Source organism: Pithys albifrons, chromosome 14 (assembly GCF_047495875.1).
Source record: "Pithys albifrons albifrons isolate INPA30051 chromosome 14, PitAlb_v1, whole genome shotgun sequence".
In the NCBI taxonomy this organism is placed as follows: domain Eukaryota; kingdom Metazoa; phylum Chordata; class Aves; order Passeriformes; family Thamnophilidae; genus Pithys; species Pithys albifrons.
In genome coordinates this window covers 9,675,993-9,703,378 of record NC_092471.1, presented here as the reverse complement: position 1 = coordinate 9,703,378, position 27,386 = coordinate 9,675,993, and the positions used below count along the sequence as shown (strand labels likewise).

Genomic DNA, 27,386 nt, shown 5'->3' with positions numbered 1-27,386 from the left:
TTCTTCACTTCATTGAGCTTTGTGGGTTTTGGATTTTTTCCCACTGCAAAAAGAGTAGAATATAATGGTCCAGACACTGAATCCTCTGCTCACCATAATGCCAAGTAAAGTTTAAGTTAGCTCTAATTCAGTATCTCTCATTGACAAGACTATTTGCATGAAGACAGGTGATTCATAATGTTTGTAAAAGCAGAACTAAGATGATAGCTCAAAAGTACACAACTCCAGTGCAGTAGTAGATAATTTATTTTGGCCCCTTGCAGTAATGCATTGTTCACAAATGTGACATGTGGGATTTTTTTTTCAAATGGTTCCACGACCAAGAGGAAAAAAAAAAGAAAAAAACTTACTGTTTTCTTGGTTAACATCTAAACAGAATTCAGCATTAAAGTGCTAACATGAAAGGAGGGGTTTACACAGTAAATAACGATACAGGAAATAGTTCCATTATTTTAGAAATATTTCTAGCTCTTTACAAGAGATTATACCTTTTCAAAGTACAAATCCATATGTTTTGATCAAATTTAATATACCAGAAAACACTGCGAGCTCCTTAGAAATGTCTTACTCTCTGTTCAGGTAAATGTTGAGATTAATTGCTTTCATAAATCACTGCAGTTAAATGATCCAGCCAAATGCTATCATTTTGGTGACTCCCTAGAACAAGTTAGCTTGTTTTTACTTCAACCTTTGATTTTACAGCAATTCTAACAGTTCAGTTAAAAGAGCTGCAATATTTCTCCACTGAATTCTTTTTCCAGCACTTAATGCATTTCAGTAAGATTCCGGTATTACAAACTCAAATTCACTACTTCCCTCTGACGGATTCTGTTTGAACATTTCATTTCCCTGCTGAACGAAAATGTCATCCCAGGTAATACGTTTGCCTGCAGAGTCAGATCTTGCTCCTTCAGTGCCATCCTTTCCTGAGCCAACATGACAGACAATTCCACCCTCCCCTATGACAGGGATGCTGCTGGGGCGGTCAGTGATGTAGGTGTATTGCCGGATCTGCAGGGACCTGCAGGGATGCAGCCGGTACAGCTTCGTGTCTCCAGAAGGGTCTTGGCTGTGAACTGATCTGATGTGGGAGGCTGTAATTTGGTAGTTGATGAAAGTCTTGCCACACGCCAAGCACTGGTACCTTCGCTCCCCGGTGTGGTGGAGCTCGTGCTTGGTGCGATACTCAGCCAGAGCAAACACTTTGTCACAGTATCGACACGGGTACTTCTTCTCCCAGGAATGAACGTTAAAATGTCTCCGCAAGCTGGTCAGACACAGGTAGGATCTCTTACACACGATACAAATGTAGTACACTCTGCCATCCACTATGAGCTCGTAATGGTCATCGTGCTTTACTTTCATGCGCTTCCTGTTTGGAGAACTGTCACCGGATGTTCTAGGTGTGTCCTCAGGCTTGGCTTCCCCTTCCTCGGAATCACCTTTTACAGGAATAACTACATCATATGTATCCTCACCAATATTTGCATAAACCTTACAGCCTGTGGATAAGCCTTCAATTTCAGTTGCTGTATCTAATGTTATGATTTTCTGCCCATCTGCCACATTCTTTGATGCTATGCCTGAACTAAATTCCTTATCGTTTCCAGCAAGGACATCTGAGATTTTTACTTTAAATTCTCCAGGTTTAGTAAATGGCTCCTGTGGAAATGTAACCATCTGTTTTTTCTGTACACCTGATCCTTCAGTACCTGCTGCCTTGGGAACAGAAGACTGCTGAATCAAAGAGCTGCTGCTGACACAACCAGGACTAGAGGAGCCAATGATATCAACATCATCTTCAACAACCTCGTCATCATCAACAGCAGTTGTTTCCACTTCCGTTAAGGAGCCATTATTAGTTGGCTGCTGGTTCTCCTCAAGTAAATTAATTGTAGGGGTCACGTGTGTTTGATGCAAGTTGCTGGCACCAAGTGATGAGTTAAGCAGAGGCTTGTTTAGTACAATGATATTAGGGCTAAAATGCTGCGGAGTTGCCGAGACAAGTGATTCAGCACCTGATTGTGTTTGGTTTGGGCTCAGCTGACTGGCAGACAAAGTGAGGTTTTGAGCTGCTGTGGTGTTTGTCAAACAGGGAGAGCCATCACTGCCGCAGGATTTTTGGTCAGAAGCTCCAGCTGGACTTGAGCAAGGCTGGTTCTGGCTTGCAGCATTTTTATCTTTAGTACATTCTTTTGGAGGAACAATCTCAGAACAAAAAATCACATCATCATCCTCATCATCTGAATCACTCACTGTAATTTTTGTAGTCTCATACTCTATGCCATGTAAGGAGAATGACTGTGTTATAACTGGCATTCCATCCGTTGCCTCTTGACTCTCTGGCCTGATCAGAAGTACTTGTGTCTCAGCATCCCTTTGACTTGGACTAGAAGTTTCTGAAGCACCATCTTTGACCTCGCCTGGCACATTTTTCCCTTCGGACGGAGGTATGCCCAGATCAGCTATGAATTTAACACCCAACTGCTGCCCTGATTTAATCAGTTCATCAAGTAAATCGGATCGAACGCTGATTATTTTGGAGCTATAAATATAATTAAGAATTTCTGCAAAAATTTCAGCTCTTACAAAGCTCAGTTCAACCACTTGACCAGCCACTGAGAAAAGCTGGTGAAAATAAGTGCTTGAGGCTGACAGGATGTTTCTGTGAGCTCGAAATTTCCGGTCCTCCACAATGACAGTAACATCACAAAAAAGTCCATGGTCGCGTTGTTCATTCAAAGACTGAAGGAGCACACTAGAATACTGTGTGTCTGTAGCAGAAATCATTTTTTTCCCCTCCATTCCTACAAAGAGAAAGTAAAAAAGTATCAAATTAGTAAAAATACAGACTTAGTTTTAACAGCCTGACAACATTCCTGTATTTATTGTCTATTCCTTCTTTTGAAGAAAACGAATGACACATTGTTCATAAGGATATATGCTACAGTACTCTGCAAATTTGTTTCTTGTTGTTTGTTCTTTCACCTTCCACATATGGTAAGTGCAATTCTGAATTTATCCTCTACTCTTACAAAATGAGAAACAGAGAACCAACTGCTTATCTTACACAACAGCAAATACGGTAAATTTGAAAACCAAGAAGATGGAAGATTCAGGTCCCTCAAAGGGCTTTAAACATTATTAGGCTTTTGATTGTGAAAATATTTCATGAACTGTTATGAGAAAGCCCAATAACATAAAGTTATTGATAAGCCATACAGCATTATCTGTGGCACCTGTATATTACCAGTCAACTGAGTTAATGAGAAAGCTACAAATACTGCACTTCCTGCCCTGGAAAAATAAACTTTTTTAAACTCCTCGTCATATATTCGCAAAGCTACTTTGCATTTCAAACCGAGACACCGAGGCAGCACAGTGACAAAACAGACCTGCAAAGACAAACCATCCCCTCTCTCGGCACTGCCCATCCAAAGCCCCGAACAAGCTCCAAAAAACCCCAACACCAGAATACAGAGCAGCGAGTAAGGAGCTCTAATTTTACCCGTACAACTTTATTCCCAGTGCACGGGCCGGGCCGGATGAGTCGCCGGGGCCGGAGCGCCGCGGCCGCCGCTCGTCCGGGCCCGCTCCCTCCGCGGGGCTTTACCGTGAGAAAGGGCGCTCCGAGCGCCGCCGCCGCGGGTGTTCCGCGTGCGTTTCGCGGGTGTTCCGCAGGCGGCCAGGCCGGCGCGGCGGGCCCGAGGAGCGGCCTGGCGGCCGCTCCGCGCTGGCTGAGCCGGGCGGAGCCACCGGCGGGGCGGGAAGAGGGGCCGAGACCCGCGGGACCCCCGGTTTTCCCCGTTACCCGGTTTCCTGCGCCGCCGCCCCGCACACCGCCGCGGCCCCGGGGAGCGCTGCCCTCGTTCCTGACCCGGGAGGCCCCGGGAACCCTGGCGCGGGGCGGGGCCGGGCCGGGCCGTGCTCCCGCCCCCGGGCCTGCCCCGGCCCTCCGCCTACCCCTTCCAGCAGGGCGGTGCGGAGCCCGCGGTGCCCCGCGCAGGTCCCGGCCCTGCCCCGCCGCAGGTCTGGGCAGCTCGGGGTCACCCGCGGACCTCGCTGCGGCCTTGGCAGGTTCCGCCCGGCTGCTTCTCTCTCTGTGCTGTGCCCGGCCCTGTGGATAAGGCCGTGCAGACGGTATTCCCGCTGCGGCCCATTCGCTTCCCGGGGCAGGCACCGGGCTGGCCCTGCGCGGCCAAGGGTGACGCAGCGGCCCCAGCGAGCGGGGCTCTAACCGGATCCGGGCTCCCAGCGGCGTCCCTCTGGTATTCCCGGCACCGCCGTGGCACGTATTGGGCTCCGCCGGCGGCTGTGCAGACATGCACGGCTTCGGCACAGAAAACCCCCGCACATGCGACATGTGGCCATCAAAGTGACACATCCACACTGCGGCCGCTGGGAAACTGTCGTTCAAAAAGCACCAAGATCATAAAAGGTATTTTTCATCATCAGTAACTGATCTTTTTCTCATCCTATCGACTTTATGGACTTGAACCATAGGGGTTGGTATTTTTCTTAAGATTTAAAAACTTTGACAAGAACAAATGTCCTCCTATCAAGTCCAACCAAATACAGGAACAGGCCACAGTCACTGGCCAAAACGACTGCAATCCCTTTCAGACCTTCAAGATCATCAAGTCCTGTCAGAGACTGAAATAGTTAATGGCTTAAACATTGTAAGATAACCCAAAAGACTTCTGTCCACTGTAGCAAACTGAAAAGAAACAGCTGCCCACCCAGCAAAGTCCCTCCCTGAACATGCCTCCTAATTTGGACTCTGAAAGGACCTTGAGACAAGGGAGTACCACTGTCCAACTATCCCAAGTGCAGAAGGGCCTGCATGCCTGAAGCTACAAACTGGATTTCCAGATAAAGGGAGAGGCTGGCAAGAAGCAAATCCTGAAAGGTGGGATAATCCTTCTCATGCCAATGTCCTCCCTTACATGATGAATCTGCTGTGAAAACCCCTCCCAGGACCATAGAAGACACTAATGGGCCATGATTGATGCTGCAGCACCACCTTCTAGGTGGTGTCAGAAATTGATAACATGTCCCATGACTCCCTGTCCCAGGGGAGGTACAAGGCCTGAGCCTGATGAGATCTTTGAGTTTTAGGGTGGGGTTTCCCCCACCCTGAATGGGTCAAGACCATCACTTGGACAGGACTCTGACCACCATCTTCAACCAACAGACATCAAAGCTGCAACTGCCAAGTTTCAGCACTGGATCCAGTGGGTGATGACTATACACATCTTTCCACTTTTTTATCCTTTCCTTATACATTTCCTTAAATATTATTTTTACGCTTTAATATTTCTCTGTTACTATAAATTACAACAACCAAAACAGCTACATACCTGTTTTCCTTTGAAACAAAATTGTTCCAAAATAAACCCTATATGTATATATATATATATTTACAAACACCGATCACTCAGTGTCGTTTCACTGTAATCTACCCCGAGGGATTTATTAACAAGACCCTGGGTTACCCTCCCCTTCTGGGATGGGTCGTAACAAGTCCAACCATCAACGCAGCACCACCATCACGATCACCATTAATTCACGTCCTCAAGTGCTACACTCCAAGGGATGGTGCCTCCACCACTTCCGTGGGCAGCCTGTTCCAAAGCTTTACAACCCTTTCCGCGACACAGTGACCCCAATATCCAGTCTGAAGCTCCCCTGGCGCCACCGGAGGCCGGTCCCCGATCCCCGCGGTTCTCCCCGCACGGAGCCGCCGGACGGGCCGCGCCGGGACCCGCCGGGTTTCCAGCTCTCCCAGCCAGGCCGAGCAGGGCCCGGGGGCACTCCGGCGGGTCAGGGTGAGCTGTCCGCGGGGCAGTGCTGCTCCCGGGTCGCCCTGGACAGCTCCCGTAGCCAAGCCCCGCGCCGGTGCCCGCGGAGCGCGACAGGGACGGGCCCGACTCGCTGCCCCCCGCCCGCCGCCGCCGCCTCACCTGCCGCGGCCGTGCGCGCGTCCATCGCCGCCGGGCGGCAGAAAGGGAGCGCCGGTGCCGCCGGTGCCGCCGCCGGGAGGGGCGGTGACCCCGCGGGCGGGGCTGGCCCGCGCCGCTGGCCGGGGCGCGCCGGAAGCGGCCGGAAGCGGCGGCCCCGCCATGGCGCCCGTGTCGCGCTCCCGCTCCCCGCCCGCCGCCAGCCCCGAGCGCCGCGCCCGCCGATCCCGGTCCCGATCCCGATCCCGATCCCGGTCCCGCGAGCGCAACGGCCCGAGGCGCCCCAGCCACCGGCGGAGCCGCAGCCGGTCCCGGTCGCGCAGCCCCGGCGCGCCGCGCTCCGCCGCGCACCACGGGCACCACCACCACCACGGCAAGGGCTGGCCCGAATACTATGAGAAGGAGAAGGAGGAGATTCTGCGGCAGAGGCGAGTGCCGGGCCCGGGGTCCCGCGGGAGGGAGGGAGGGAAGGAGGCAGGGCGGCACGGCCCGGGCAGGTGCAGGCCCCGCGGGCAGGGCCGGGCCTGGCCCGGCTGGGGGCACACCGGGCACCGCATCCTCTCCTGGCACCTGGGTGTTTCTTTTACTTACTACAGCTGCTTCAGGCGATTCTAAGTGGTGATGGGTACCAAGCTTGAAATGTTTGTGTGCTGATGCTTCACTCAAGGGTTCAGTGGAGGTGTTTCCCTTTGCAGGAGACTCAATGAGAGAGAGAGAATTGGAGAACTGGGGGCACCTGAAGTCTGGGGGCTGTCACCGAAGGTTCCTGACCCCGAGTAAGGCTTATTCTTTCTTCTTTCTTTCTGGTTTTTATTATATTGATTATGTGTCACTTTAATTTACAAAAATGCCTTATCCCTGCACTAGTCCCATTGTCACAGTTCTTCTTGTATCAGTTCATTACTGAATCAACAATGAGATTCTTACTTTTTTCCCCTCAAATAATTCCAAATACCAATTATGCAATATATGATTGCATATATCAGGTGACCTTTGTGTTGTGGTTCTGAAAGCAGTTCCCATGCTGCAAATTAGCTCTTTAATAGCTTACTCCCTTACGAGTGTTGACTGAAAAGCTGTAAGCATGTTTTTGGTCATATGTGTATCTGTGATCTTGAATGCTACAAAAGAGATTTTAAATAGCAAACCGTTATTTTTGTTCAGTTCTGATGAGCATACACCGGTAGAAGATGAAGAAGCAAAATCTAAGAGCAGTTCTTCAGATTCCAGCTCAGAAGGTATTTTGTTTGGCTTACACAGCTTCTTTTGAAAATGGGAAGCTACTGAAGTCTAGAATCTGCTGCAGTTGCTCGCTGATTTACTGGCTTTGCTGGGTGGAAGTGACTGGGCTCCAGTTCAAAGGAGAGCATTGCCTTGGGAAGTTCGGGAAATACACATGGAGCTAGTTGGTTGATCTTTGTTCTCTGATGTTATCTTTTAAAAATATTCTAGAGGAAAAGAAGAAAAAGAAGAAGAAAAGAAAGAAGAAAAAAAGTAAGGCATCCAAAAGAAAGCGCAGAAAACATTCTGAGGACAGTGACAGCGAGTCAGAGTCTGAGCAGAACTCCAGCGGTAAGACAGGAGGGTTGATATGTCCTCATATTGATCAATATTACACAGGCAGCTTTCTACTAATGCTTTTTCAGTATTGTTTGGTACCTAAACAGTCACATCTGAGAAGCTGTGTGTGTACTAGGGCTTTCTGGTGGAGGCAGTTATTCACCAGACAGTAAATTACTTAGTTACAGCTAATCATCTCTTTTGGATAATAAATTTTAATTTTTTTCAGATGAAGATAAAAAGAAAAGCAAGAAGAGGAAAAAGAAGAGCAAAAAGTAGGTGCCCAGGCTGCTGTATGTCATTCTGTCTCCTGCTGGCTGGAGGGCAGCTCCACTTCCTTTGCAGGCCCTGGTAATTCAGGCTGCAAGTGCTGACAAATAATATTAATTTGGTGGGTTTTCTTTAAATCGAGAGAATCAGGCAGCATAGACAACTCCCTGCAAGTGTAGAGACATTGTCTAATGCTTTATGAAAGACCTAACTGTATATATTGTCTTGGCTTTGCTGTGTTTTCTATGAAAAAACAACAATCTGTATGCAGACAGCCCATCTTGCCATAGGCAAAAATTGTCTTGAGTATTTGAGTGTTATTCCAAGCACATTTTGGTAAGTAGCATGTGTTTCTGACTATCACAGGAAGAAGTATAAGAAAAAGAAAAATAAGAAGAACAGGAAGGAATCCAGTGATTCAAGTAGTGAAGATTCTGATGATGAAACTCTTCAAGGAGATGATCTCTGGATTGAGAGATCAAGTAGGTTCACCTGACATTAAATTTGGATTATAACTTTTTAGTGTCATTTTTGTGAGCTTTCTTAGGTGTTGCTGACCTGTGTAACACTTCTGATAACAAAGAACAATGGGCACAATATCAATCTTCCTCATTATTTGATTGTTGCAGAAAATACTGAAGCTGATAGCTTGATTGGACCAGAGGCTCCCAAAACTCATGCATCTCAGGATGACAGGCCTTTGAAGTGAGTAGCCAGCTCTAACTATACTTTGATCAAATCAGGTAAATCAAATGTGAAAGTTACTTGTTCAAAAGGGCTGTTACAACAGTGTGGCATACAGGGGGAGAAATGCTGTGCCAGAAACTCAGACAGGAGTGCTAGTGGTGCAAGCCTTTCCCCTAGCCTGAATTTGGGTAGAAAGGCCTGGTTTTATGCTTTTTAGCTTTGATTCCTAGAAAATCAATTTATTCTAATGCTCTGCAGTATTGTGACTTTGTAGTGTCTTCATTACTGTTAAATCAGAATGGACTGAACTGATAATTTGTCATTGCTGGTTTTAGCCATAAGGAAGAAACAGGCCAATATCTGGGAAGGCATAAGAAAGTGTTCAAAAATGCAGCTGCATCTGGTCGTGAATAGGGAAGCTGGATGTTTATCTGAGGCTCTGTTTGAGACTGAAATGCTCACTTTTTGTTTAGCTATGGCCATGCCCTCCTGCCCGGTGAAGGTGCAGCAATGGCAGAGTATGTAAAAGCAGGAAAACGTATTCCCCGGAGAGGTGAGATCGGCTTGACCAGTGAAGAGATCGCATCGTTCGAGAGCTCTGGTTATGTCATGAGTGGCAGCAGGTATGGTTTTGATCATGGCAATGGTTCAGTGATATTTTCAAGAGCTGCTTTCTCTGCTGGCTGAGTGGAGACTGCTTCCAAGCTCTAGTTGAAAAGAGAAGTTGAAATGGAGAAGGTGCTCTGTGTGCTTGCAGTGATCTACACTAAACTCCCCTTTGCCATAGATAGCATCCTTCAAATACTCACCATCTTTCTCTTCAAGAGAAAAAGTTCTTTCCAGGCAATATGCTATACTATCAAGTATATTTATTTCAAATGAGAAAATGCTCGTAAGTGGGTGGTTCAAAAGTAGTGTGTTTGGATGGCCCTGGTGATGTGCTGGCTCTTCAGTAGGAGGCAAATCAAAGGGTGAGTTTGGCTGCACTTTTTGCTCTATAAATCCAACAGGAATTTCACCTAAATTTTGGTGAGCCAGCAGCTGACACCCTGGAGGAGGTGGGGCTTCTGGCTGCCTGCCTGAGAGCAGACACCCCCAGAAGTCAGTTCCTTGCTCTGCCACTTCTTCCTGGGAAGGTTTGTGTGCAGTTTGGATCCTCTAGCATAGGTATGTTTACTGGAAGCCCCTCATAGCACTCAGGCCAGTTGGTGGGTGGCAGCTGTGGCAGGGCACTGACATCCCTGTGCCCATGCTGACGTGCCCGTGCTCTCCCCGCAGACACCGGCGCATGGAGGCCGTGCGGCTGCGGAAAGAGAACCAGATCTACAGCGCGGATGAGAAGAGAGCCCTGGCGTCCTTCAACCAGGAGGAGAGGAGGAAACGAGAGAACAAGATCCTTGCAAGCTTTCGAGAGATGGTCTACAGGAAAACTAAGGGCAAAGAGGAAAAATAATGCTGTATTTGAGCTGTGCACTCTAGACTGTACCACGCAGCAGCTGACCTGTTCCAGTCATGATTTGGAAAATGCTGCAGGTGCTGCAGCACCTTTTACCCAACAGGGCCAAGCCCCAGAAGTGGATTACTTGTGTCAAGGAAACACAGTTGCTTTCATTAGATTTTTTTGGATGACTTGTTCACCATCTGCAAGGAATCCCTCTAAAGTAAAAAGCTATGAGGCAGCAAAGGTGGGAACAGGCAGGGAAGATTAGAGGTGTTAATGTTCTGTGCTTGCTTTGCATCGACAAGCAGGAGGATCCCACGGGAAGGCTCTCTTACCTAATACCAATGTGTCAGTTTTTTATTCTACACATTTTGATGAAACATAGAATCATTTAGCTTAGAAAAGACATTTAACAAGCTGCTCCTAACAGCAGCAAAAATGAAGGAACTCCTGAGTTCCTGTTTAAGATCTAGGATTGTCCCCTTCACTGTTTTTTCTGATGTCTTTCAGATTTAGGTTTTTCTCAAAACAGTGGAGTTTGGTTTGTGGCTCAAACTAGACTTGTAAATATTTTGTAAATGAGTTTCTAATTTAATACAGATGGGCTTCAGTTACTTTAGAGCAAGCAGATTGCAACTGGGGTGTAAAATAACAGTAACAGCGGGGTCTGATCTTCACTGAAATCTGTGGTGAAGAACTAAGTTGCTTGCTTCTTTTTCTCCTATGTTATACATAGGCATCAGAGCAGTGGGGTGCAGTGATTGGAACCCCTGGATGTACACAGGTGGTAACAAGGGTGTATCTTTCAATTTATTTGAAATGTTTTTGTCTAGGAAAGTGTTCTAGATTAAAACCTTATTTTAACTCCTGTAGTATTTTAATTTGGTCTCTTTTCAGCAGGATTACATGGCTTGCTTTAAACCCTGTACTTGGAGGCCTTGTTCAAGCAGTGCTTCTGTGGTGGTGATCTTTGATTCAACTGCATATTTCCAACATAACCCCTTTGAACTTAATTTTAAAATCATTTGAGAAAAAGAGTGTTTTTCTGAGGGCTTTTGTTCCCCTAAAACACTTTTATACTTCTTTTCGTTCCCCTGAGTTTGGCAGCAGAGATGTCATGTATATTTGTACAAAGAAAATAAAAGTCCTTAAGTCCTGTAACGTTTTCTCTGGAGTTCCCTGGCCTTGGTGGTTTGCAAACAAGAAATCCCTCCCAGCTGTCTCTTCCCATTTACACTCTGGAACCTGGTTCCATCCTGCTGTACCCACCCATACCTGCCAGGGACCATCACATAGAGCCAGCTGCCATCTCAGGGCATCGCTGGTTTTGCACAGGTTCAATGCTTTCTATGTATCCAAAGTAGAGATGCTGCTAAGGAAGAGCCTTTCTTTCTTCATTGTGTTTATTTGGTTCTCCACGGCTGAGCGCTGGTGATGGTGAATTGGAGCTGCTTATTGGGAGCTAAGTCTTTCTATGAGGATTATTTTATTTTCAATTATGTCCTTAAGCCACTGTTCTCTGAACTGAAATTCTTCTGGCCTGAAGGATGGAATAAAAAGAGGGTAAATTGTAAGAATAATATTGAATCCAAGTTTGGCCAGCTAAGAGCTGGTCTTTGTTCACCAAACAAGCCTATCTGCTGCAATAAAGACCACCCCTACACCTCTGTAAGCCAGACAAATTCTTCCCTGGAGAAGGGAGATGCCCATGGAGTGGCTATCCATGCTTGTGGATGAATGAAACTAATGATAAGCAGGGTCATGTCATTTTGTGTAGCAAAATTTTGGCAGCTTCCTCCACCACCCTGCTGTTACTGCAAACTTAGATCGAGCTCCCTGTTTGGTTTTGGCATGGAAAAGCTTGCAAGAATCTCCCGAGTTGAGTCAGTGTCAGAAGAGTAATAACATTTACCTGCGAATCAGCCTGCTGGACTCCAGTCTGAAGAAAACCTCCACAGGTGAGGTCTGCAAGAGAGCAGAGACAGGGGAGAGGTCACGGACAGCTCCTCAAAAAGCAGACACTGTAGTAAGGTGAGAGCTACTATCTACTTCTTCAAAAATAATTTGCACATTTATACATTTCTGGTACAAATTAGAACAGTTTTAAAGCCTCTGGAGTATTTTCTTGTGAAGGCAAAGATTCATAAGTTACAATTTTAAGTGTGTGCTATGATGTAAGATTTCTGACCATTGGCTATGGGCTGTTGTGCTGGTTTTGACTGGGACAGAGTTAATTTTCTTCATAGTAGCTGGTAGGGGGCTGTGGTTTGGATTTGTGCTGGAAACAGGGTTGATAACTCAGGGATGTTTCTGTTACTGCTGTGAAGGTGCTGCTTTTTGGCAGGTGATGCGTTTCATTTGCATCGCTTGTCTGTCTCAGTTTTTCCTCTGTCTTGGTTATTTTTCTTTCCTTACAACTTGTAACTATTATTCTGTTTATTCTTTTATATTATTAAACTTTTTTTACACTTCCAGTTGCAGGGTGTGGGAAGAATGAGTGAGCAGCCATGTGGTGCTCCGTTGCCAGCAGGGGTTAAACCACAGACTGTTACTAGGGGATGCATAGCCAGTAAATAGAAATACTAAGGTTTGGTATGACTAAGCCTGGAGGTCAGATGTCTGCTCACTGCAATTTAATTCTTTTTTTTCTCTTGAGCTGCAAGAGGTTATTTGTAGAGGTAACAAACTTCAGGCTGATCAGGAAAGGGATTCTGAGACAGCCTAAAGAGCAACATGTCACTCCCTCTCTACTGATCCCTCATTCCATAACTCGCCTCCACTCAGTCCTACTTACAGCTTCTCAGAACAATTGTTGTTACTTGGAAGGGGAAGATGGTAAGGGCAGGAAAGCAGATGTGGGATCCTGGCAGATTTTGTTTGTCAAGTTGTGTTAGTTGATGGTTTGGGAACTAGCCCAGCCTGCTGCTCTGTGCTCTGCTCCCCTCCCTGGCCAGCTGACTTTGTGTTTCCATTAGGCTGTATTTAAATCTCTGGCTGTTGCTCTGGCAATGCTCAGGCCTCCTCAGCACCTCTGTGAGAGCTGTCAGCTCCTGGCTGGTCTCTCTGCTGCCCTGGCATTTCCTTGCCTCAGGAGCACCCTGTACTCTTGTGCCTTAAAGGATTGGTGCATGCCAGTTCTGAATACTTACGTCAGGTTTGAGTTTGGAGATCACTATAACAAAGTAGACACTTGCTGTTGCTCGTGGGATGGGTTTTCTGCGTGTTGGGATGCCCCAACAAGCTCTGTAATGGTACCTCTTGCTGTCCTTTAGTTCTTCTTCCTCAAGAAATTCTGAGTGGTGAAGCCAGCTTTCGTGAATGTCCCATGTCTGTTGAATAAAGGCATCACACTAAGACTCTCAGCAGAAAGGTAGAATGTGGCGCTAAAACTGTCCTATGTTTTTAAAGTAGCCTTAACTTTTCCCAACTTTTCTCTATTTTTCCTCTCTTTGCCCATTTTACAATGAATAAAATAAAAATATTGGGTTTTCTTATCAACATATAACTTTGTTTGAGTTTTAATCTCGTTTCAGGGAATATTCAAACCTGAAGTTCTCTCCACAGAGAGCTCTCTTTGCTCCTCTGTGATTGGGCAGATTGTAACACCTACTGAGCTGATGGAATTGTCACTCACAGAAATGAGCTCTTCAATCTGCTGCCGTCCTCCCTCCACTGTGAAGTTGTTGCCTGTGGTCCACTGGATGTTTTTGATAATACGCTTGGTTTCTAAAAGAGATAAAATGCTGACAAATCCTACTGGAATAAAACCCCAACACATGCTAGCAGAGCAAACATAATACCTTCCTCCTTTTCCTCCAGCTCTGGAAGAGAGTCCTCTGTACCAGTTCTCTCATTTTCTGGGGGGGTGTGATCTTTTTCCTCTTCCTTGTCCATTGGCTTCACCTTTAGAGAGAGAAACGCATAAACACAGAGAGGCGGTCTGGGAGCTGCAGGACCCTCCGGGGCACAGGGGGAGCAGCGGCCGGTGTTCCCTCGCGGTCCCCTCGCCCCGCTCACCCCGGGCAGTGGCTGTCGCTCCCCGGCTGTCCTGGCCGGGCGGGAGGTCCGGGTAGGGCGTTCCAGGGAGGGTGTGCGGCCCCGGGGAGCTGCTCCCGGCCCCGCCGCTGTCCCCGCCGCTGTCCCCACCGCTGTGCGGGCTCCCGGCCCCGCAGCGTTCGCTCCGCGTCACCATGGCGAGGCGGCACCGCCCCCCGCATCCCTGTCCGCGTTCCCTGCGATACCCGGCCCTGCGGCAATGTCTCCCCAGCACACGCCGAGTCTCCCGCAAAGGGAAGACGGGATGAGCAGGACAACAGCCGTGCGATCCCACCGGATTCTCGGTTTGTTGTGTTTCTGCCGGTCTCGGCAATGCGGGAGCCACAGCAGCCTCCGCTCTGCTCGGTGCCTGTTGGAGTTTCAGTCCAGCCCGGTGCACAGAGGGCTGTAGGCTCTGAACACCAGCCCTTCGGAGGGAAAGGCCAACAGAGAGAGACCAGACCAGTTTTAGCATACCACAGTGTGCTGAACTCCCTGCAGCCCCTCTTCCAGAATGACAAAAGGCTTTACATGGAGCCAGCTACCAGGTCAGCAATGAGCAAAGTGTAGATCCTAGTCCTTGTGGTCTCACAGAGATGCTTCCTGTCCAGCTAAGAGAGCATTGATGCAGGCCTGGAAACGTCTCAGAAGTTTCTCTGATTCACATGACTCTGCTCCTTGTTGGTGCACCACAACATGGTTGTGGCTGTTTCACGCCCCTTGTCTCACAGTGTGAGTGGCAGTGACACAAGATCTGCGTTTCACTCTGAGTGCCACACTTGAACAAGCAGACAAGAGGCACTGTTTATAGAGAGTTTAGGACACAGCAGAGGCAGGTTTTGGCTTTATTGTAAGTGGAGACTGCTGAATAGTACTGTGCTGGGAGGGAAGAATCCAAGCTGCAGGAGGTGACAGTGGCTGCCCATGCAGGCTGCTGCAGTCAGCAGGGCTGAGACAGGGAACTGCATGTCAGAAGTGGGTGCAAAAATAAGATCAATGCTCTTGGCATTCCTTTTCTTCCTCTCACAGACAGCTGCCTAGTGTATATCAGAGTGCATGAAGTGCGGAAGCCAATTCTGTCCAAAGCTTTTATTCAATTTATGCAGTTTATGTGCATCTCTGGGATATCAGATTTAAGAAGGGGGAAAAAACCTGCAGTTGCAAAATTGCAGCTGGAGAGGAGTGAGAATAGGTGAGAGGAACAGCTTTGTAGGCATCCAGGTCAGTGAAGAAGGAGGAGGAGACGCTCCAGGAGCTGGAACAGAGATTCCTCTGCAGCCCATGGTGAAGGCCATAGTGAGGCAGCTGTGCCTCTGCATCCCATGGAGATCCACAATGGAACAGAGATCCACCTACAGCCTGGGGAAGACCCCACTCTGGAGCAGGTGGATGCACCCAAAGGAAGCTGTGACCTCATGGGACGCCCACACTGGAGCAATTTGCTGGCAGTATTTGTAACCCTGTGGGGGATCCACCTTGAAGCAGCCTGTTCCTGAAGGACTGCACCCTGTGGGTGCACACTGGAGCAATTCACAAAGAGCTGCAGCCCCATGGGAAGGACTCACACTGGAGAAGTTTGTGGAGGACTGTCTCCCATGGGAGAGACCCCACGCTGGAGTGGGGAAGAGTGTGAGTTCTCCCCTGGAGGGAAGGAGAAATAGAGACACCATGTGATGACATTCACCATGGCCCCCATTCCCTGTCACCCTGTGGAGCTCAGGGTGCGAGGCAGAGAAAATGGGGAGTGAAATTGAACCCAGGAAAAAGAAAGGGGTGGGAGAAACATGTTTTATGATTTGGTTTTATTTCTCATTATTCTGCTATTTGATTGACAAAAGATTAAAATCATTTCCCTGAGCTGAGTCTCATTTGCCTGTGATGATAATTGCTGAGTGCTCTCTTCCCTGTCCTTATTTCAACTCATGAGCCTTTCATTGTATTTTCTGTCCCCTGTCCAGCTGAGGAGGGCAGTGACAGAGCAGCTTGGGAGGGCATCTGGTGTCCAGCCAGGGTCACCCCACCACAGCAACACAATTAGAAGGGTGGAACACACATATATCTTTATTTAAGAGTTAAATCATTTTCTATAGATCCATGAATTCTTCAAAGTGCTGCCACCTTAGTCTATGTTCTCCAGACCCTGAAAAAGAAAACGTAACAGCTATACCAGCATCATTCTTGCCACTGATGTGCAACAGGGCATAGCTGAAAATGCCGGTTTTCAAACTACATTTAATCACACATCCTAATTAAAACACAATTAAAATGCACATGCCCAGAGGCAGACCAGCTGCGGGCACAGAGAGAGCTCCGACAGCCCCAGGAGCGACCAGTGCCCACCCCAGAGGCCGCGAGAACCACATCCCAGAGCCCGGGGATGGGGGAGCAGCCCTTGGCTCCTGCTTCCCCCCGGCGGTACCTGCCCATGCCCCAAAAACCTGCCTTGGACACGTAGTACTTGTTAACACCGGAGACCCGGCGGTCCCTTTCCATAAGGCTCCACTGGAAGGGATAGCGGGCGATCCTCTTCTCCTGCGGGCACAGCGCTGCTGTTACGGCCCCGCGGGCCTCGGCGGGACGGGGGGAAAGGGGGTGCCGGGGAGGAAGGGAACCGGGAGGGATGCCGGGGGCTGGGGCAGGGCCGGCCCCGGGTGTGAAGGGATCCCGGAGAGATGCCGGGGGCTGGGGCAGGGCAGGCCCCGGGGGTGAAGGGACACGGGAGGGATGCCGAGGGCTGGGGCAGGGCAGGCCCCCGGCGGGACGCGGAGCGCCGGGGCCCGGCCAACGCTGACCTTGCCGCCGTTGCACAAGCGGTGCATGAAGACGGTGGAGAGGCCGGGGATGCTGAGGCAGACACCCATGATGGCCATGCCGGGCAGGATCTCGTACCACATCCCGCCGGTGCCGGTGCGGTGCCCGTGCCCGCTCCGCCGCTCCCGGGGCACTCCCGGCCTGCCCCGCGCCCTTCCCGGCCTGCCCCGCGCCCTCACACCGCCCGGCGGGCCCTGAGAGGCGGCGGCAGCGACAGCACTGCCAGGGGGCCGCCCCTCGGCAACAAGTGAGGCCGTGACCGTGACCGTGTCCGCGGCTCAGCCCGCCCGGTCCCGGCCCCGCTCGCTGACCTGCCGGGATGGGCCGAGCCGGGCGCGGTGCACGTCGGGAGTTGTAGTGCGGCGGAGGCGCGGCCTCCTTTAGCCACAGTCTCGCGAGAGGCGGCGGCCAATGGGCGCGCGGGGGCGCGCGGGGCTGCCCTGGCCCGGGACCGGGACCGGGATCGGGGTCGGGATCGGGATCGGGAGCAGGGCCGGGATGAAGGAGGACAAGGAGAACGCCAGGCCCAAGGAGCGGCGCGGGGCCGCCGCCGGGCCGGGGGCTTTGCTGGGCGTGGGGCCGGGCCCCGCCGCCGGCACGGACAGCAGGGCTGGCGCGGCCGAGCTCGACCGCCTGGAGCGGCCCAAGGACAAGAAGGAGACGCTCAGCAAGGTGGGCCCCGCGCGGCGCTGGGGAGCGGGGCACCCCCGGGAACGGGACACCGGGAGCCTCCGACACCGGGAGCCTCCCCCGGCACCGGGAGCCACCCCGGGAACGGGGCACTCCCCGGAGATCGGGCCCTGCCTCGGTAGCGGGTCCGCTTCCCCCCAGAAACGGCCCCCCCGGTAACGGGGCCGCCCGCGGCGTCCGGAACAGGCAGGCCGCGGTAACGCCTCGTCCCGGCGCTGCCGCCGCCCTGAGCGCCGTTCCTGCCGTGCCGCAGGTGGTGATCCGGCGGCTGCCGCCCAGCCTGACGAAGGAGCAGCTGGAGGAGCACCTGCAGCCCCTGCCCGAGCACGACTACTTCGAGTTCTTCGCCAATGACTCCAGGTACGGCCCCGGGAGCCGCCGCCGCTGCCCGCCCCGGGCCCCTGTGGCGTCACCGCCCCCTCAGCCGAGCCCCTCGGTTTGTGTCTCCACAGTTTGTACCCGCACATGTTCTCCAGGGCCTACATCAACTTCAAGAACCAGGAAGACATAGTCCTCTTCAGGGATCGCTTCGACGGCTATGTTTTCATCGATCACAAAGGCAAGTGGAGGGCACTCAGGTGCATGTTGCTGCTTCCCCGCTGTCTGTGCCCTGTGCTGGTTGAGGTTTGGAGGGATGGGTGTGAGCAGCCACTTCTGACTTGTTTGGGTTTAAGTGCCTTAAATGCATGTTATGGAGTATTTCACAGAACAAAGGAGAAAATTCCGTATGCTTTGTGGAAACTAATCTCAACTGATTTTTTATATATATTTTTAAGTGGATTTTGTATATGATGTGTAAAATCCAGTGAGCTGTACACAAGGCAGGACTGATGTGGATATTCACCCAGTGCAGAGGTGAATGTTTGCATTGTCATACCTGAGTATCAAGTCTGAAAAGCGAAAGCAGACACATGCTGGCACTGTCTAAACAAACGAAACTGAGGCACTGATGTCACCCTCTGCTACTCCCCTCACCTGTTCTTTGCACGTCCAACAGTGTCACTTAACTTTGGTCAGTTTTTACCTGAATTTATTGCTTGTTTCAGTTTACAACTGAGTGAGTCATCTTGATTCAATAGAAGGAATAGCTTCTTCCTTGCAGACTAAGTTTTGAAAGTGACTGCTCTGGAGACGTTAATCTGTAGGAAACTACTTGCCTTAATTGGTTAAACATTCACGTATTTGGTCACCACTTACCTGCTTTATAAACACAGTAGGTTTCATGGTTTTAAATTTTGCCTTTCAGAAGTGCTTATGTTGGTCATTAGCTAAAGTTGTTATCCTCTCATTGATAGAACTGAAATGTACAAATTTAGCCAAAGCTCTAACAAGGGTCTTCCTGTTGGCTTGGGCAGTGGAAGGGTTTCACCTGCAGCTTTGTTTTAGGTGCACTTGTTTTACAGTTCATTCACATGGCTGTTGTATGTGACAAAGTTCTGCCCACAAGATTCTTCCTTATTTAGGGAGGTTGCAAGTTCATGAATTCTGCTGTCTCTGAAGTGGTTTTTGTATTCAATTGCTTTCAAAATACACTAATTTTTTATGCTGTCTAGGTAATCTCTTCTAGTATTGCATGTTTCTTGTGAGGCTTATCTTCCTGCTTTAGATGTGGACAATGTGTTCTATTTTATATCTTTGCATGTCTATTTCAATGTATCTTTCCCTCTCCTCTTCACAGGTCAGGAATATGCTGCCATAGTTGAGTTTGCACCTTTCCAAAAAGCTGCAAAAAAGAAGAGTAAGAAAAAGGATGCCAAAACTGGAACTATTGAAGATGGTATAACAGCAAAATAGTTTGTTTTGCATGTGTAGTTTGAAATCTTAGCAGTGATTTAAATATGTTTTTACTGTAGCACTATAGTTGCATCAATAGGATGTTTGGTTAATTGTATGTGAAAGTTATTAGCACTGCTGAGTCAGCTGCAAGTTTATTAAATGGCTGTCCCAGACAAACATAATGCAGCAGCTCATTTGAGAGCTGCCAAGTTATGGAAAGGTGGCATATGAACAACTCTGCTGTGTAAATCTAACTCAGACTTCCAGCAGTGCAATGTAAATGCTTTTCATGCTACAGTGTATCTCTTTTCTTTCCTCCCCCCTTTCCTCCCTTCCTTTCCCTGTAGATCCAGAATACAAGAAGTTTTTGGAAAGTTACAGTGCAGATGATGAAAAATTAACCTCCACTCCTGAAACTTTGTTGGAGGAAATAGAGGCAAGAAACAAAGAGCTCATAGGTATGGAAATATGTGTTCTATAGTTATATGTTCCTAGAGCACAAAGAACATACATGGTTTGTAATTTGAAGCTGTGATTTCTTAACCTAGAGGAGGCTGAATTATTTTGTGTGCCTACTTAGTCTCCTTAGTATTTGTTAAACCTTCAGGCTAATGTTCAGTGTGTTTTGTTTTGTTCTCATGCTCTAACTTCTTCTCTAGGTTTAAGTTTTAGATGACAAAGTTCCTTCCTGGTCAGATGCTGCTGGTCAGATGTGTGTTAGCCAGCCTGAGCTGTGGAGTGGCTGCATTTCAGTGGGATGCAGGGATGTTCCATTCAGGCCCAGGTTAAGAGATAATGTGGTTGGGTAAAATACCACAAAAAATGACCAGGTTGCTCTTTTTAAGCATGTTACAGGGATAGCTTTAAAAACAAGAGTCTGAAAAAAGTCTAATGCAGACTGAGTATCTCTGTGCATAGAGGTGTACTGCATATCATATTAGTGTCCTAAAGAAGTTTATGGAATCTTTAATAGTTGCCACTGTTCAGGGATAGGTTTGGAATGCTTGTTTCACTTGCTGTGTGTGAGAGGAGACAGGCAGGGGAATCTGTAAGGATGGTTTACTTCATACAGGGTTTTGTTGCAGGTATTGAAGTATTGGATAAGGCAAATTGTTTACATTTGTTTTATATATTCTCTAGCTAAAAAGACTACTCCTTTATTGAACTTCTTGAAAAACAAACAGGTAAGACTTAACTCCAGAATCTTTTTGTTGTTTGCAAGTACAATTTGCTCATTTAAAGCTTGGGTGTGGATATTGTAATGTGTGTGTTGATTTCTTTCTACCCTTCCTTTTGAAGAGATTTTGACCCAACTTACCTGTCAACATCTGGTGCACATATTTTAAAGTACTAGAATGTTGGTCTTTGTAGGAATGGTGATGCTTTGTGTATATTCTGGTCACAGCAAAACATCTCTTGTGGCACTGCCAAAACAGATTCCATTTTAATGCTTCCATTTTTAGGCAATTATGGCTGAGGTCCTTGTAGATGGTCTTTCTCCTACCACATAATGTTATTTTAACTTTTAGCAATGGAGAAAATCAGAAGTGGGGCAGATTTAAGGAAAATTAGAATGACAGAGGCTGAGGCCAGTGTTGTATTTGGGTTTTTTAAGAGAGAACAAATCAAGACATATGAATAAGGAAAAAATACTGCAACATGTTCAGTTTCACAACAACAATAGAGATTATAGGACTTTATTTTATGATAGGGGCAGCTTTGAGGTGAGTTATTTGATGGCTTAAAAAGATGTTTTCTGGTGTGGAGATACACGATATCTCTTTGCTTTTACAGAGACTGAGAGAAGAGAAAAGAGAGGAGAGGAGGAGGAGAGAATTGGAAAGAAAAAGACAAAGAGAAGAAGAGAGAAGAAAATGGAAAGAGGAGGAGAGAAGGAAGAGAAAAGAAGCAGAAAAATTGAAGAAAGTAGACAGATGCCCAGAAAAAGAAAGAGACAGATCAAAAGAAGAACCAAAGATCAAGGTCTAGAACAGTTCTTTATTATAAACTGTTACACTCCCTTTCCCCTATTATTTGTATATCAGTCTCAAAATGTGCTTTGAGTATTGTGTGAAAAATCACATGAGTCTGGTGTTAGTAAATTACCAATTTTTTGTAATATTCAATAGTAGGCATTGTAAAGGTTTACGTGCTGTAATGCTTCATAGTAATATTTAAACTTTTTGTCATGTGACTGTTGTACATGCTGTGGCAAACAGGATTGTGAATTCACTATGGAATGGAGACTATTTTTAAGCTTTCTAAAATGGCCTGGTTTAGGAGAAAAATCCTAGTCTGCTGTGTGCATAATGCTTACTCATACACTCCAGCTTTTAGAAATGCTGCTATTTGCAGTAATATTTCTTTATGTTAACCTCTCACTGGACTGTGGTTCCTTTGATGCAATTTTGGTGTTGTGCCAGACAATATGTACTAGAGTGAGCTTTTTAGTTGAGACTTCTGTTTTCTTTGTAGCTACTTAAGAAGCCTGAAAAAGATGAAAAAGACTTGGAGAGAAAAGAAAAATCCAAGAAACTGGAAAAAGAGACTCTGAGGGAGGAAAAAAATGCGAGTAGTTCATCTGCCAAACGATCTGATGGGGAGACAAAAGAAGAGAAGGCAAAAAAGTATTCTAGTACTTGCTATAAATATATATGTATCTATAACTTGTTTTTTGATCGTAACGAGGCTTAGGCTGCTCTGCTATGACTGTTTTGAAATTACTTCAGATGCTTTTTCTGCTACAAGACATGGGCTGTGTTCTCTGTGTCAGTGCACATCCCTGTGGTTGCAGAAAGCTCTGTGAGTTACCTGAAAATTCTTCACTAGTGGACAAATTTTAATATTTTTGCAACTCACTGTAAGAACTGCACTAAAGAAGCCTGGGTGTAGGTTACTGCAGCAGGCTGTGAGCACTGTCCTTACAAAGAGATAATTGTAGCCATGGTGAGAGGAGAGGTGTTTTCCAGTCCCTCTAAGGTCAAAGTGGAAACTAATTCTCAGTAGCTCTGTGATCTGTTCAAGGTTCCGTTCTGTCATGTGAGAAACAGAGATGAGACACAGAAATGCAGGCGTTTTTCTAAAGCCAGAGGAGACTCAGCCAGCTGTGGGAGCAGGAGGCTGGGAAATGCTGGTGGTGGTCAGTGCCCTCTCTGGCTGTTGTGCATGGCTCGGGTTATCACAGCAGCCCAAGAGCTCCCCAGAACCTGCCAGGGTGTCGTCCTCCTATTGCACAGTTGCACCACTATTACATTGATCTCCCGGCGCTGTTTGATGAATCTTTTGAGCTTAATTTTCAGTTTTGTTTTCATACAGATCAGAAGATGAGTGTGTAAAGGACTACAGGGACCGAGATAGAGATTTTGACAGAGACAGAGAATATGAGAGAGCACAGAGAGAGAAACTGAGACGCCAAGAAGAGGAGCGTCGGAGGCAGAAAGAGCGCTATGAGAAAGAGAAGGTTTTTAGAAGAAAAGAGGAAGAGGTGAAAAAGGAGAGAGACTTACTCAGAGAAAAGGGAAAGAAAAGTGATCTTACAGACTTTTCCAGCAGCACGGACAAATCTGAGAAAGTAACCAAAGAGGATAAAAAGGAGGATACAATTAAGAGGGATCGTATCAGAAACAAGGTGCTGGATTTCTTTAAATTCATGTGTTGATTCACAGGGCTCAGTGTGTGTTTTTTAGGATAAAAGCACTTCAAGGGAAGAACCATGTGTTTTCTCTGTTGAAACTTCTCCCTGTTCTGGCAACAAACCCTGCTAGAAAGTTTTTTCACATTTATCCACTAAATTTGGTAAACCCTTGTGGTGTTTCTTGTCACTGAGTAGGAATTAAGCCAAGATACCATGGGTTAAACTGTAAGACTCTGATCCCTTTTCATTTGCTGACTTGTGACATAGGCTGTATCTTTAAGGTGTTGGTAGAGCATCAGTAACCTGCCTGTATCTCTGCTGATGCTACACATGCCTGAAAATGCATTTCAAAGTGGAAGTGTGATTGAACAGACTCCTCCAAAACACGGATAGGACATCCTGTTCTGCAAGTAGTGATGTCTTGTAGGCTCAAGAAATAATGTCTCTAGTTTTATATACTCTTCAAAGTCAGTTTTTGCAGCATCACTGTGTATCTTTGCTGTGTCACTTAAGACATTGTCAGGTCCAAATGAAAGTCAAGGTTTTGAGGCTTTGAAGTTTTGAAGCTCAAAAGGAAACTTCACAGATAACTTCAACTGGGAACAGTGTTCTTTGTGGCTTGAACAGGGGTGTTGCCTTACAACAGAGACAACCTTGATTTGAGACAGTTGAAGTTACTTTGCCACCATTGTGGAGTAATTTAACTTAGAACACCCAGGAAAAGTTTGAATTTGAGCCATTTCTAATACCACTGCTGCCATAATAACCCTGACAGCAGGGAGCTGTGAAAGAGTCTAAATAGTTGTGGTTTATTTCAGGATCGCCCAGCAATGCAGCTGTACCAGCCAGGAGCCCGAAGCCGAAGCAGATTGTGTCAGTATGAAGACAGTGCTGCAAAGGCCACAGATCAGGGAGTGGATAAGAAACCAGAGAGTGAGACCAGTCACATGAAGGAAGAGGAGTGACTAGCATGCAAGCCTTATGTGTTCTGACTGTCTGTGCAGCCAAAGAGCATGTACTACACAATCCAGAAGTGCCTTCGAAGCGAAGAAGGAACAAAGGAAGAAAAGGGGGCATTGTGCTGTTGGATGTTTCTGGTTAAAGAACCTCAGTTGTAGATTCAGAATTTGAAATGTGTTCTCATTGTATTTTCAGTTATTTAAATTTATTTTCCCATCATCTAACTACAACAGAGATGAGAATCTGTGCAAAATAGAAAGACTTTATGGCCTTAACTATGACAATAAATGAGTTGTGGTCAGGAGGGGATGACACCTGGATCTAAAGCCAGAGCTTTACTGTCAGGCAATGTGAGCCAGTGTTGGGTGCACTGAGGCAGAGAAAGCTTGGAGCTGCCCAGAGTGAACACAGGTGTTGCTGTGTTGCGTGGTGCGCCTACCTGAGGCAGTGAAAGCTAAATTTTGTCAGTCCAGAGCTGAGACAAGTATGCAGGCTGGGATTGTTGAGGTACCTGTGTACAGGAGCCCTTTGGCATGTAAGGAGCAGAACATCTGGCAGTGCAGTAACTTTGCTAGGGAGGGAGAGACCTTCATCCAGTGGTTCTCTGGATAAAGTAACTGAGTTGGAGTGTATGAATAAGCTGGCTTAGGAGTGGAATATGTCTTGACAAATTCTCATGTAAAGTCTCCCTACATTGAAATGCTTATTTTTAATCAAATGTAGCTGGTTTGGGCATCCTGTTCTTTTGCAGCATCCTCCCTTCTCTATTATCTGAAACATTTCCCAACTCCTGCCCTCTCAGAACTGCTTCCTCTTCCCTCATAACTTGAAGCATTGTTTTACAGCCCAGAACGGGACTTCGCCAGTAGCAGCTCCTCCCAAGCTAGCGAATTTTAGCCATAGCTGGTGTTTTTTTTGTACCAAACGCAAATAAAACTGCACAAACTCGGAGCGCCGCCGTCCCTCTCTGCGCCGCCAGGGGGCGCCGTGCCCGCGCCCCGCCCCTTCCGCCTCCGCTGCCGCCGCCATCGCCGGGAAGCGCCGCTCCGCGCAATGGTGAGGCACCGTCCAGCGCCATCCGTCGCCATCCAGCGCCATCCGCGGGCCCGGCGCGCCCGCCATCGCCGCCACAGCGCTGGGGGGCTCGGGGGGCCGGCCGCGGCGGAGCGGGAGGGACGCGGGTGTAACGCGCGGGGCCGGGGCCGGGGCCAGGGCCGCGGAAGGGCCTGACCGCTGCCCTCTCTTGCAGTCGTCCCACAAGACGTTCAAGATCAAGCGCTTCCTCGCCAAGAAGCAGAAGCAGAACCGGCCCATCCCACAGTGGATCCGCATGAAGACCGGCAATAAGATCAGGTACGGAGCGGCCGGGCCGGGCCGCAGGGGGAGCGATGGCGGCCGTGCCACCACAGCGCAGCTCTGTGGCCGTGCAGGGACGGTGGTGCGGGTGTGTTTCTTTGAGGCCTCGGTGCCATTTCCTTCTCCGGCGCTTCTCTTCAGTGCGCTGCAGGTGTCCGCAGCTGTTCAGTGATGGCACGTGTAAAGTGCAAGCATAAACTGTACTTGTGGATAATTTATTCTGTGTTTTGTACCCTGGGAGCCTCTCTGTTCCCGACGTGCAGGATGCACGTGGGGTCAGCAGAGAGAGAGAAGGCGGTACCTGTCTGAGCCCTCTGGTTAAAAGCTGTGGTATATTTTGGTCAGAGAGCTTGTTATTGCATTCACTCCTTTGTCTGGACTTTTTAAGGCAAAAGAATTCTTTCTGCTCTTTCTCTCTCTCTGTCCTAAACAGTGAGGACAGCGCCAGCAGCAGTGGCTGGCTCAGGTAGTGAAACAGGCCAGCATTGCCAGGCTGTGTTCTGGTAACTCCTCCCATCCTGTTTCTTTCTAGGCAGGATTGATGGTGTGTGCCGATGTATCCTTGCCTTCCAGATGCCAGCTTACAGCAGGGTTCTGTTTTCGCTAAATTGCAGTACTTTGAAATACTTTACCATGAGGCAAAATAATGGGTTTTTGTCTTGTGCCATCTCTGTACCTCAGTTATCAGTTCTGTCCAAGCCGTGTGCCAAAGCAGGCTGCAATTGCAGTGCTTCCTGCAGTGGGAGCTCTGCCATTTTCCTGCTGAGAGCAACTCTGTTAGCACTGTCTGCGGTTTCACCCCTACCGTGGTGAAAACGTTTGTTCTTAACATGGACAACAAGTACATCCCACAAATGGATATTTCCTGGAAGAATCTTTTTCCATGTGCTGCTCTGCTTTCATGTTTTGAACAACTGTTAATTTACCCTGCTTTTGTCTTAGGTACAACTCCAAAAGGAGACACTGGAGGAGGACCAAACTGGGCTTGTAAGAGAGACTGTCGTGGGAGCTCTAATGAACACTGGTCTTTCTGCATCAGATCAGTACACCCTCAAGTCATTCCTTCTGCGGTGCTGGACTGCATTCCCCAGTGCAGGGGTTTTATAAGCTGGTCTGGGATGTTGATGTTAACTGGGAAAATCTTTTTTGCATCTGAAACATGAAGGCTGTGTTCTATTAGGGCTTTCTTTCAGGCATCACCATGAGCATTGACAGTGCACAGGTTTACTAATAAATATGGACCTGAATGACTTGGTTGAAATTATTTCATACCTACATATAATGAGATTGTAACAGAATAAAAACTAACATTACTCTGAATCTGTTCTCACTTAGCATGAGGAACCCTGGCAGCTCTTCAGGTAGAGTAGGTTGTGTCTTCTTTTTCACTGACTAAACTTTTGAGAGTAAAATATACCAATTGAAAAAACAAAAAGAGATGTAAAAATCAGAATTTATTTGAGGAGGTAATTTGAAAAAAATTTATTAGAGGAGCTGCTGTCAGGTATGATATGGGCCAGGGCAGCCCTTGGAGCCTGTGTTTAAAATGCTGGCTGGGGAGTGGGTGCAGTGGAATAATTGCATGAAAGAAAGTTTCATTAAGGGTGAGTAGATCTATCTTCTACAAAATGCAGTCCTATAAACTGTGGCACATAACCTCTGTGTGTTTTCTAGAATATGAAGTAACCTGAGCTTGCTTTGGAGCTCTGTGTTGGTTTGTTAAGTCAGTTGTTGCCAGCCACAAGTGCACCTTGGTATAAGAGATTATCAGCAGATGGGTTGTAACTGAAGATGTGGCTGAAAGTTAGCAGCTATTTAAAAGGGGGGAGAGAGGAAAGAGGGGGTTAAATGACTTGGGCTGGTTGTCACTCCAGCTCCCTGATGCTGGTGTTCTCTGCTGGGCCCTGTGGAACCATCTATTTACTGCAGGGAAGTGGAGGAGGAGGCTGTGGCTCTGCTCCCAGTGCTACATGACTGCTCCTTTCCTTCGGCAGAGCTGACCTGGGATAGATGCTCCGGTCAGCAGGAAATCCCTGATGGCTCAAGCCTGTGTTTGGCTGCAGCAAAGCCCATCCTGGCACTGAGGGCTGCCAGGGTTCCTGGGCTCAGCTGCCATCGTGGTTCTGTTCCTGAGAGGCAGCTGCCTGAGGAAGCTTCAGGCTGCCACTCCTGTGTTGCTTTTTGCATTGAAGGTAAATGGATTTAC

The 27,386-nt window shown here is 47.9% G+C and overlaps 6 protein-coding genes and 1 non-coding gene across 11 annotated transcripts; 4 read left to right on the top strand and 3 right to left on the bottom strand.

Annotated features, from left to right (window-relative positions):
* Positions 1–228: 228 nt before the first annotated feature.
* ZBTB33 (zinc finger and BTB domain containing 33) lies at positions 229–6,365 on the bottom strand. Of its 5 annotated transcripts, none has more exons than XM_071569468.1 (2): positions 5,964–6,365; positions 229–2,807 (listed from the first exon to the last, which is right to left on the bottom strand). In XM_071569468.1, exons 1-2 carry the CDS (start codon positions 5,986–5,988, stop codon positions 775–777), a joined length of 2,058 nt encoding a protein of 685 aa, XP_071425569.1. In that variant the 5' UTR covers positions 5,989–6,365; the 3' UTR covers positions 229–774. The 5 variants fall into 5 exon arrangements, with proteins under 5 accessions (XP_071425569.1, XP_071425568.1, XP_071425571.1 ...); XM_071569467.1 differs by lacking the exon at positions 5,964–6,365 and adding an exon at positions 3,964–4,003; XM_071569470.1 differs by lacking the exon at positions 5,964–6,365 and adding an exon at positions 3,614–3,908.
* NKAP (NFKB activating protein) lies at positions 6,091–11,079 on the top strand. Its single transcript, XM_071569472.1, has 9 exons — positions 6,091–6,388; positions 6,656–6,736; positions 7,125–7,198; positions 7,413–7,532; positions 7,750–7,795; positions 8,157–8,272; positions 8,420–8,495; positions 8,951–9,100; positions 9,756–11,079. Exons 1-9 carry the CDS (start codon positions 6,123–6,125, stop codon positions 9,928–9,930), a joined length of 1,104 nt encoding a protein of 367 aa, XP_071425573.1. The 5' UTR covers positions 6,091–6,122; the 3' UTR covers positions 9,931–11,079.
* Positions 11,080–11,340: 261 nt separating this feature from the next.
* Positions 11,341–14,125, bottom strand: AKAP14 (A-kinase anchoring protein 14). The gene is made up of 6 exons (XM_071569474.1): positions 13,936–14,125; positions 13,719–13,821; positions 13,553–13,644; positions 13,068–13,247; positions 11,831–11,883; positions 11,341–11,458 (listed from the first exon to the last, which is right to left on the bottom strand). The coding sequence occupies exons 2-6, from the start codon at positions 13,810–13,812 to the stop codon at positions 11,371–11,373; spliced, it is 507 nt and encodes a 168-aa protein (XP_071425575.1). The 5' UTR covers positions 13,813–13,821; positions 13,936–14,125; the 3' UTR covers positions 11,341–11,370.
* A 1,866-nt stretch (positions 14,126–15,991) lies between these two features.
* On the bottom strand, positions 15,992–16,932 carry NDUFA1 (NADH:ubiquinone oxidoreductase subunit A1). Its single transcript, XM_071569070.1, has 3 exons — positions 16,746–16,932; positions 16,396–16,485; positions 15,992–16,093 (listed from the first exon to the last, which is right to left on the bottom strand). Exons 1-3 carry the CDS (start codon positions 16,845–16,847, stop codon positions 16,073–16,075), a joined length of 213 nt encoding a protein of 70 aa, XP_071425171.1. The 5' UTR covers positions 16,848–16,932; the 3' UTR covers positions 15,992–16,072.
* A 228-nt stretch (positions 16,933–17,160) lies between these two features.
* On the top strand, positions 17,161–24,775 carry UPF3B (UPF3B regulator of nonsense mediated mRNA decay). Its single transcript, XM_071569069.1, has 10 exons — positions 17,161–17,436; positions 17,708–17,814; positions 17,907–18,013; positions 19,133–19,231; positions 19,578–19,688; positions 20,371–20,414; positions 21,025–21,213; positions 21,706–21,857; positions 22,546–22,858; positions 23,683–24,775. The coding sequence occupies exons 1-10, from the start codon at positions 17,176–17,178 to the stop codon at positions 23,827–23,829; spliced, it is 1,530 nt and encodes a 509-aa protein (XP_071425170.1). The 5' UTR covers positions 17,161–17,175; the 3' UTR covers positions 23,830–24,775.
* On the top strand, positions 24,769–26,427 carry RPL39 (ribosomal protein L39). Its single transcript, XM_071569071.1, has 3 exons — positions 24,769–24,880; positions 25,074–25,177; positions 26,123–26,427. Exons 1-3 carry the CDS (start codon positions 24,878–24,880, stop codon positions 26,169–26,171), a joined length of 156 nt encoding a protein of 51 aa, XP_071425172.1. The 5' UTR covers positions 24,769–24,877; the 3' UTR covers positions 26,172–26,427.
* Positions 25,889–26,020, top strand: LOC139678735 (small nucleolar RNA SNORA69). Its single transcript, XR_011699081.1, has one exon. It is a non-coding gene; the product is annotated as a small nucleolar RNA SNORA69 (small nucleolar RNA).
* Positions 26,428–27,386: the final 959 nt, after the last annotated feature.

What these genes read in the sequence shown, in the direction of transcription:
- NKAP (XM_071569472.1), top strand. Translation starts at nt 6,123, where the DNA reads ATGGCGCCCGTGTCGCGCTCCCGCTCCCCGCCCGCCGCCAGCCCCGAG. An exon ending in GAGGAGATTCTGCGGCAGAG is followed by an intron (nt 6,389 to 6,655) that starts GCGAGTGCCGGG and finishes TTCCCTTTGCAG; the next exon opens with GAGACTCAATGAGAGAGAGA. An exon ending in TTCAGATTCCAGCTCAGAAG is followed by an intron (nt 7,199 to 7,412) that starts GTATTTTGTTTG and finishes AAAATATTCTAG; the next exon opens with AGGAAAAGAAGAAAAAGAAG.
- UPF3B (XM_071569069.1), top strand. Translation starts at nt 17,176, where the DNA reads ATGGGCGCGCGGGGGCGCGCGGGGCTGCCCTGGCCCGGGACCGGGACC. An exon ending in AGAAGGAGACGCTCAGCAAG is followed by an intron (nt 17,437 to 17,707) that starts GTGGGCCCCGCG and finishes GCCGTGCCGCAG; the next exon opens with GTGGTGATCCGGCGGCTGCC. An exon ending in AAGAAACAAAGAGCTCATAG is followed by an intron (nt 19,689 to 20,370) that starts GTATGGAAATAT and finishes TATATTCTCTAG; the next exon opens with CTAAAAAGACTACTCCTTTA.
- RPL39 (XM_071569071.1), top strand. An exon ending in AAGACCGGCAATAAGATCAG is followed by an intron (nt 25,178 to 26,122) that starts GTACGGAGCGGC and finishes CTTTTGTCTTAG; the next exon opens with GTACAACTCCAAAAGGAGAC.
- NDUFA1 (XM_071569070.1), bottom strand. Translation starts at nt 16,847, where the DNA reads ATGTGGTACGAGATCCTGCCCGGCATGGCCATCATGGGTGTCTGCCTC. An exon ending in GCTTGTGCAACGGCGGCAAG is followed by an intron (nt 16,486 to 16,745) that starts GTCAGCGTTGGC and finishes CTGTGCCCGCAG; the next exon opens with GAGAAGAGGATCGCCCGCTA. An exon ending in ACAAGTACTACGTGTCCAAG is followed by an intron (nt 16,094 to 16,395) that starts GCAGGTTTTTGG and finishes TTTCTTTTTCAG; the next exon opens with GGTCTGGAGAACATAGACTA.
- ZBTB33 (XM_071569468.1), bottom strand. Translation starts at nt 5,988, where the DNA reads ATGGACGCGCGCACGGCCGCGGCAG. An exon ending in CGCGCGCACGGCCGCGGCAG is followed by an intron (nt 2,808 to 5,963) that starts GTGAGGCGGCGG and finishes TTCTCTTTGTAG; the next exon opens with GAATGGAGGGGAAAAAAATG.
- AKAP14 (XM_071569474.1), bottom strand. Translation starts at nt 13,812, where the DNA reads ATGGACAAGGAAGAGGAAAAAGATCACACCCCCCCAGAAAATGAGAGA. An exon ending in AGATTGAAGAGCTCATTTCT is followed by an intron (nt 13,248 to 13,552) that starts GTGAGTGACAAT and finishes TTTATTCAACAG; the next exon opens with ACATGGGACATTCACGAAAG. An exon ending in TCTCCAAACTCAAACCTGAC is followed by an intron (nt 11,884 to 13,067) that starts GTAAGTATTCAG and finishes GCTCTCTTGCAG; the next exon opens with ACCTCACCTGTGGAGGTTTT.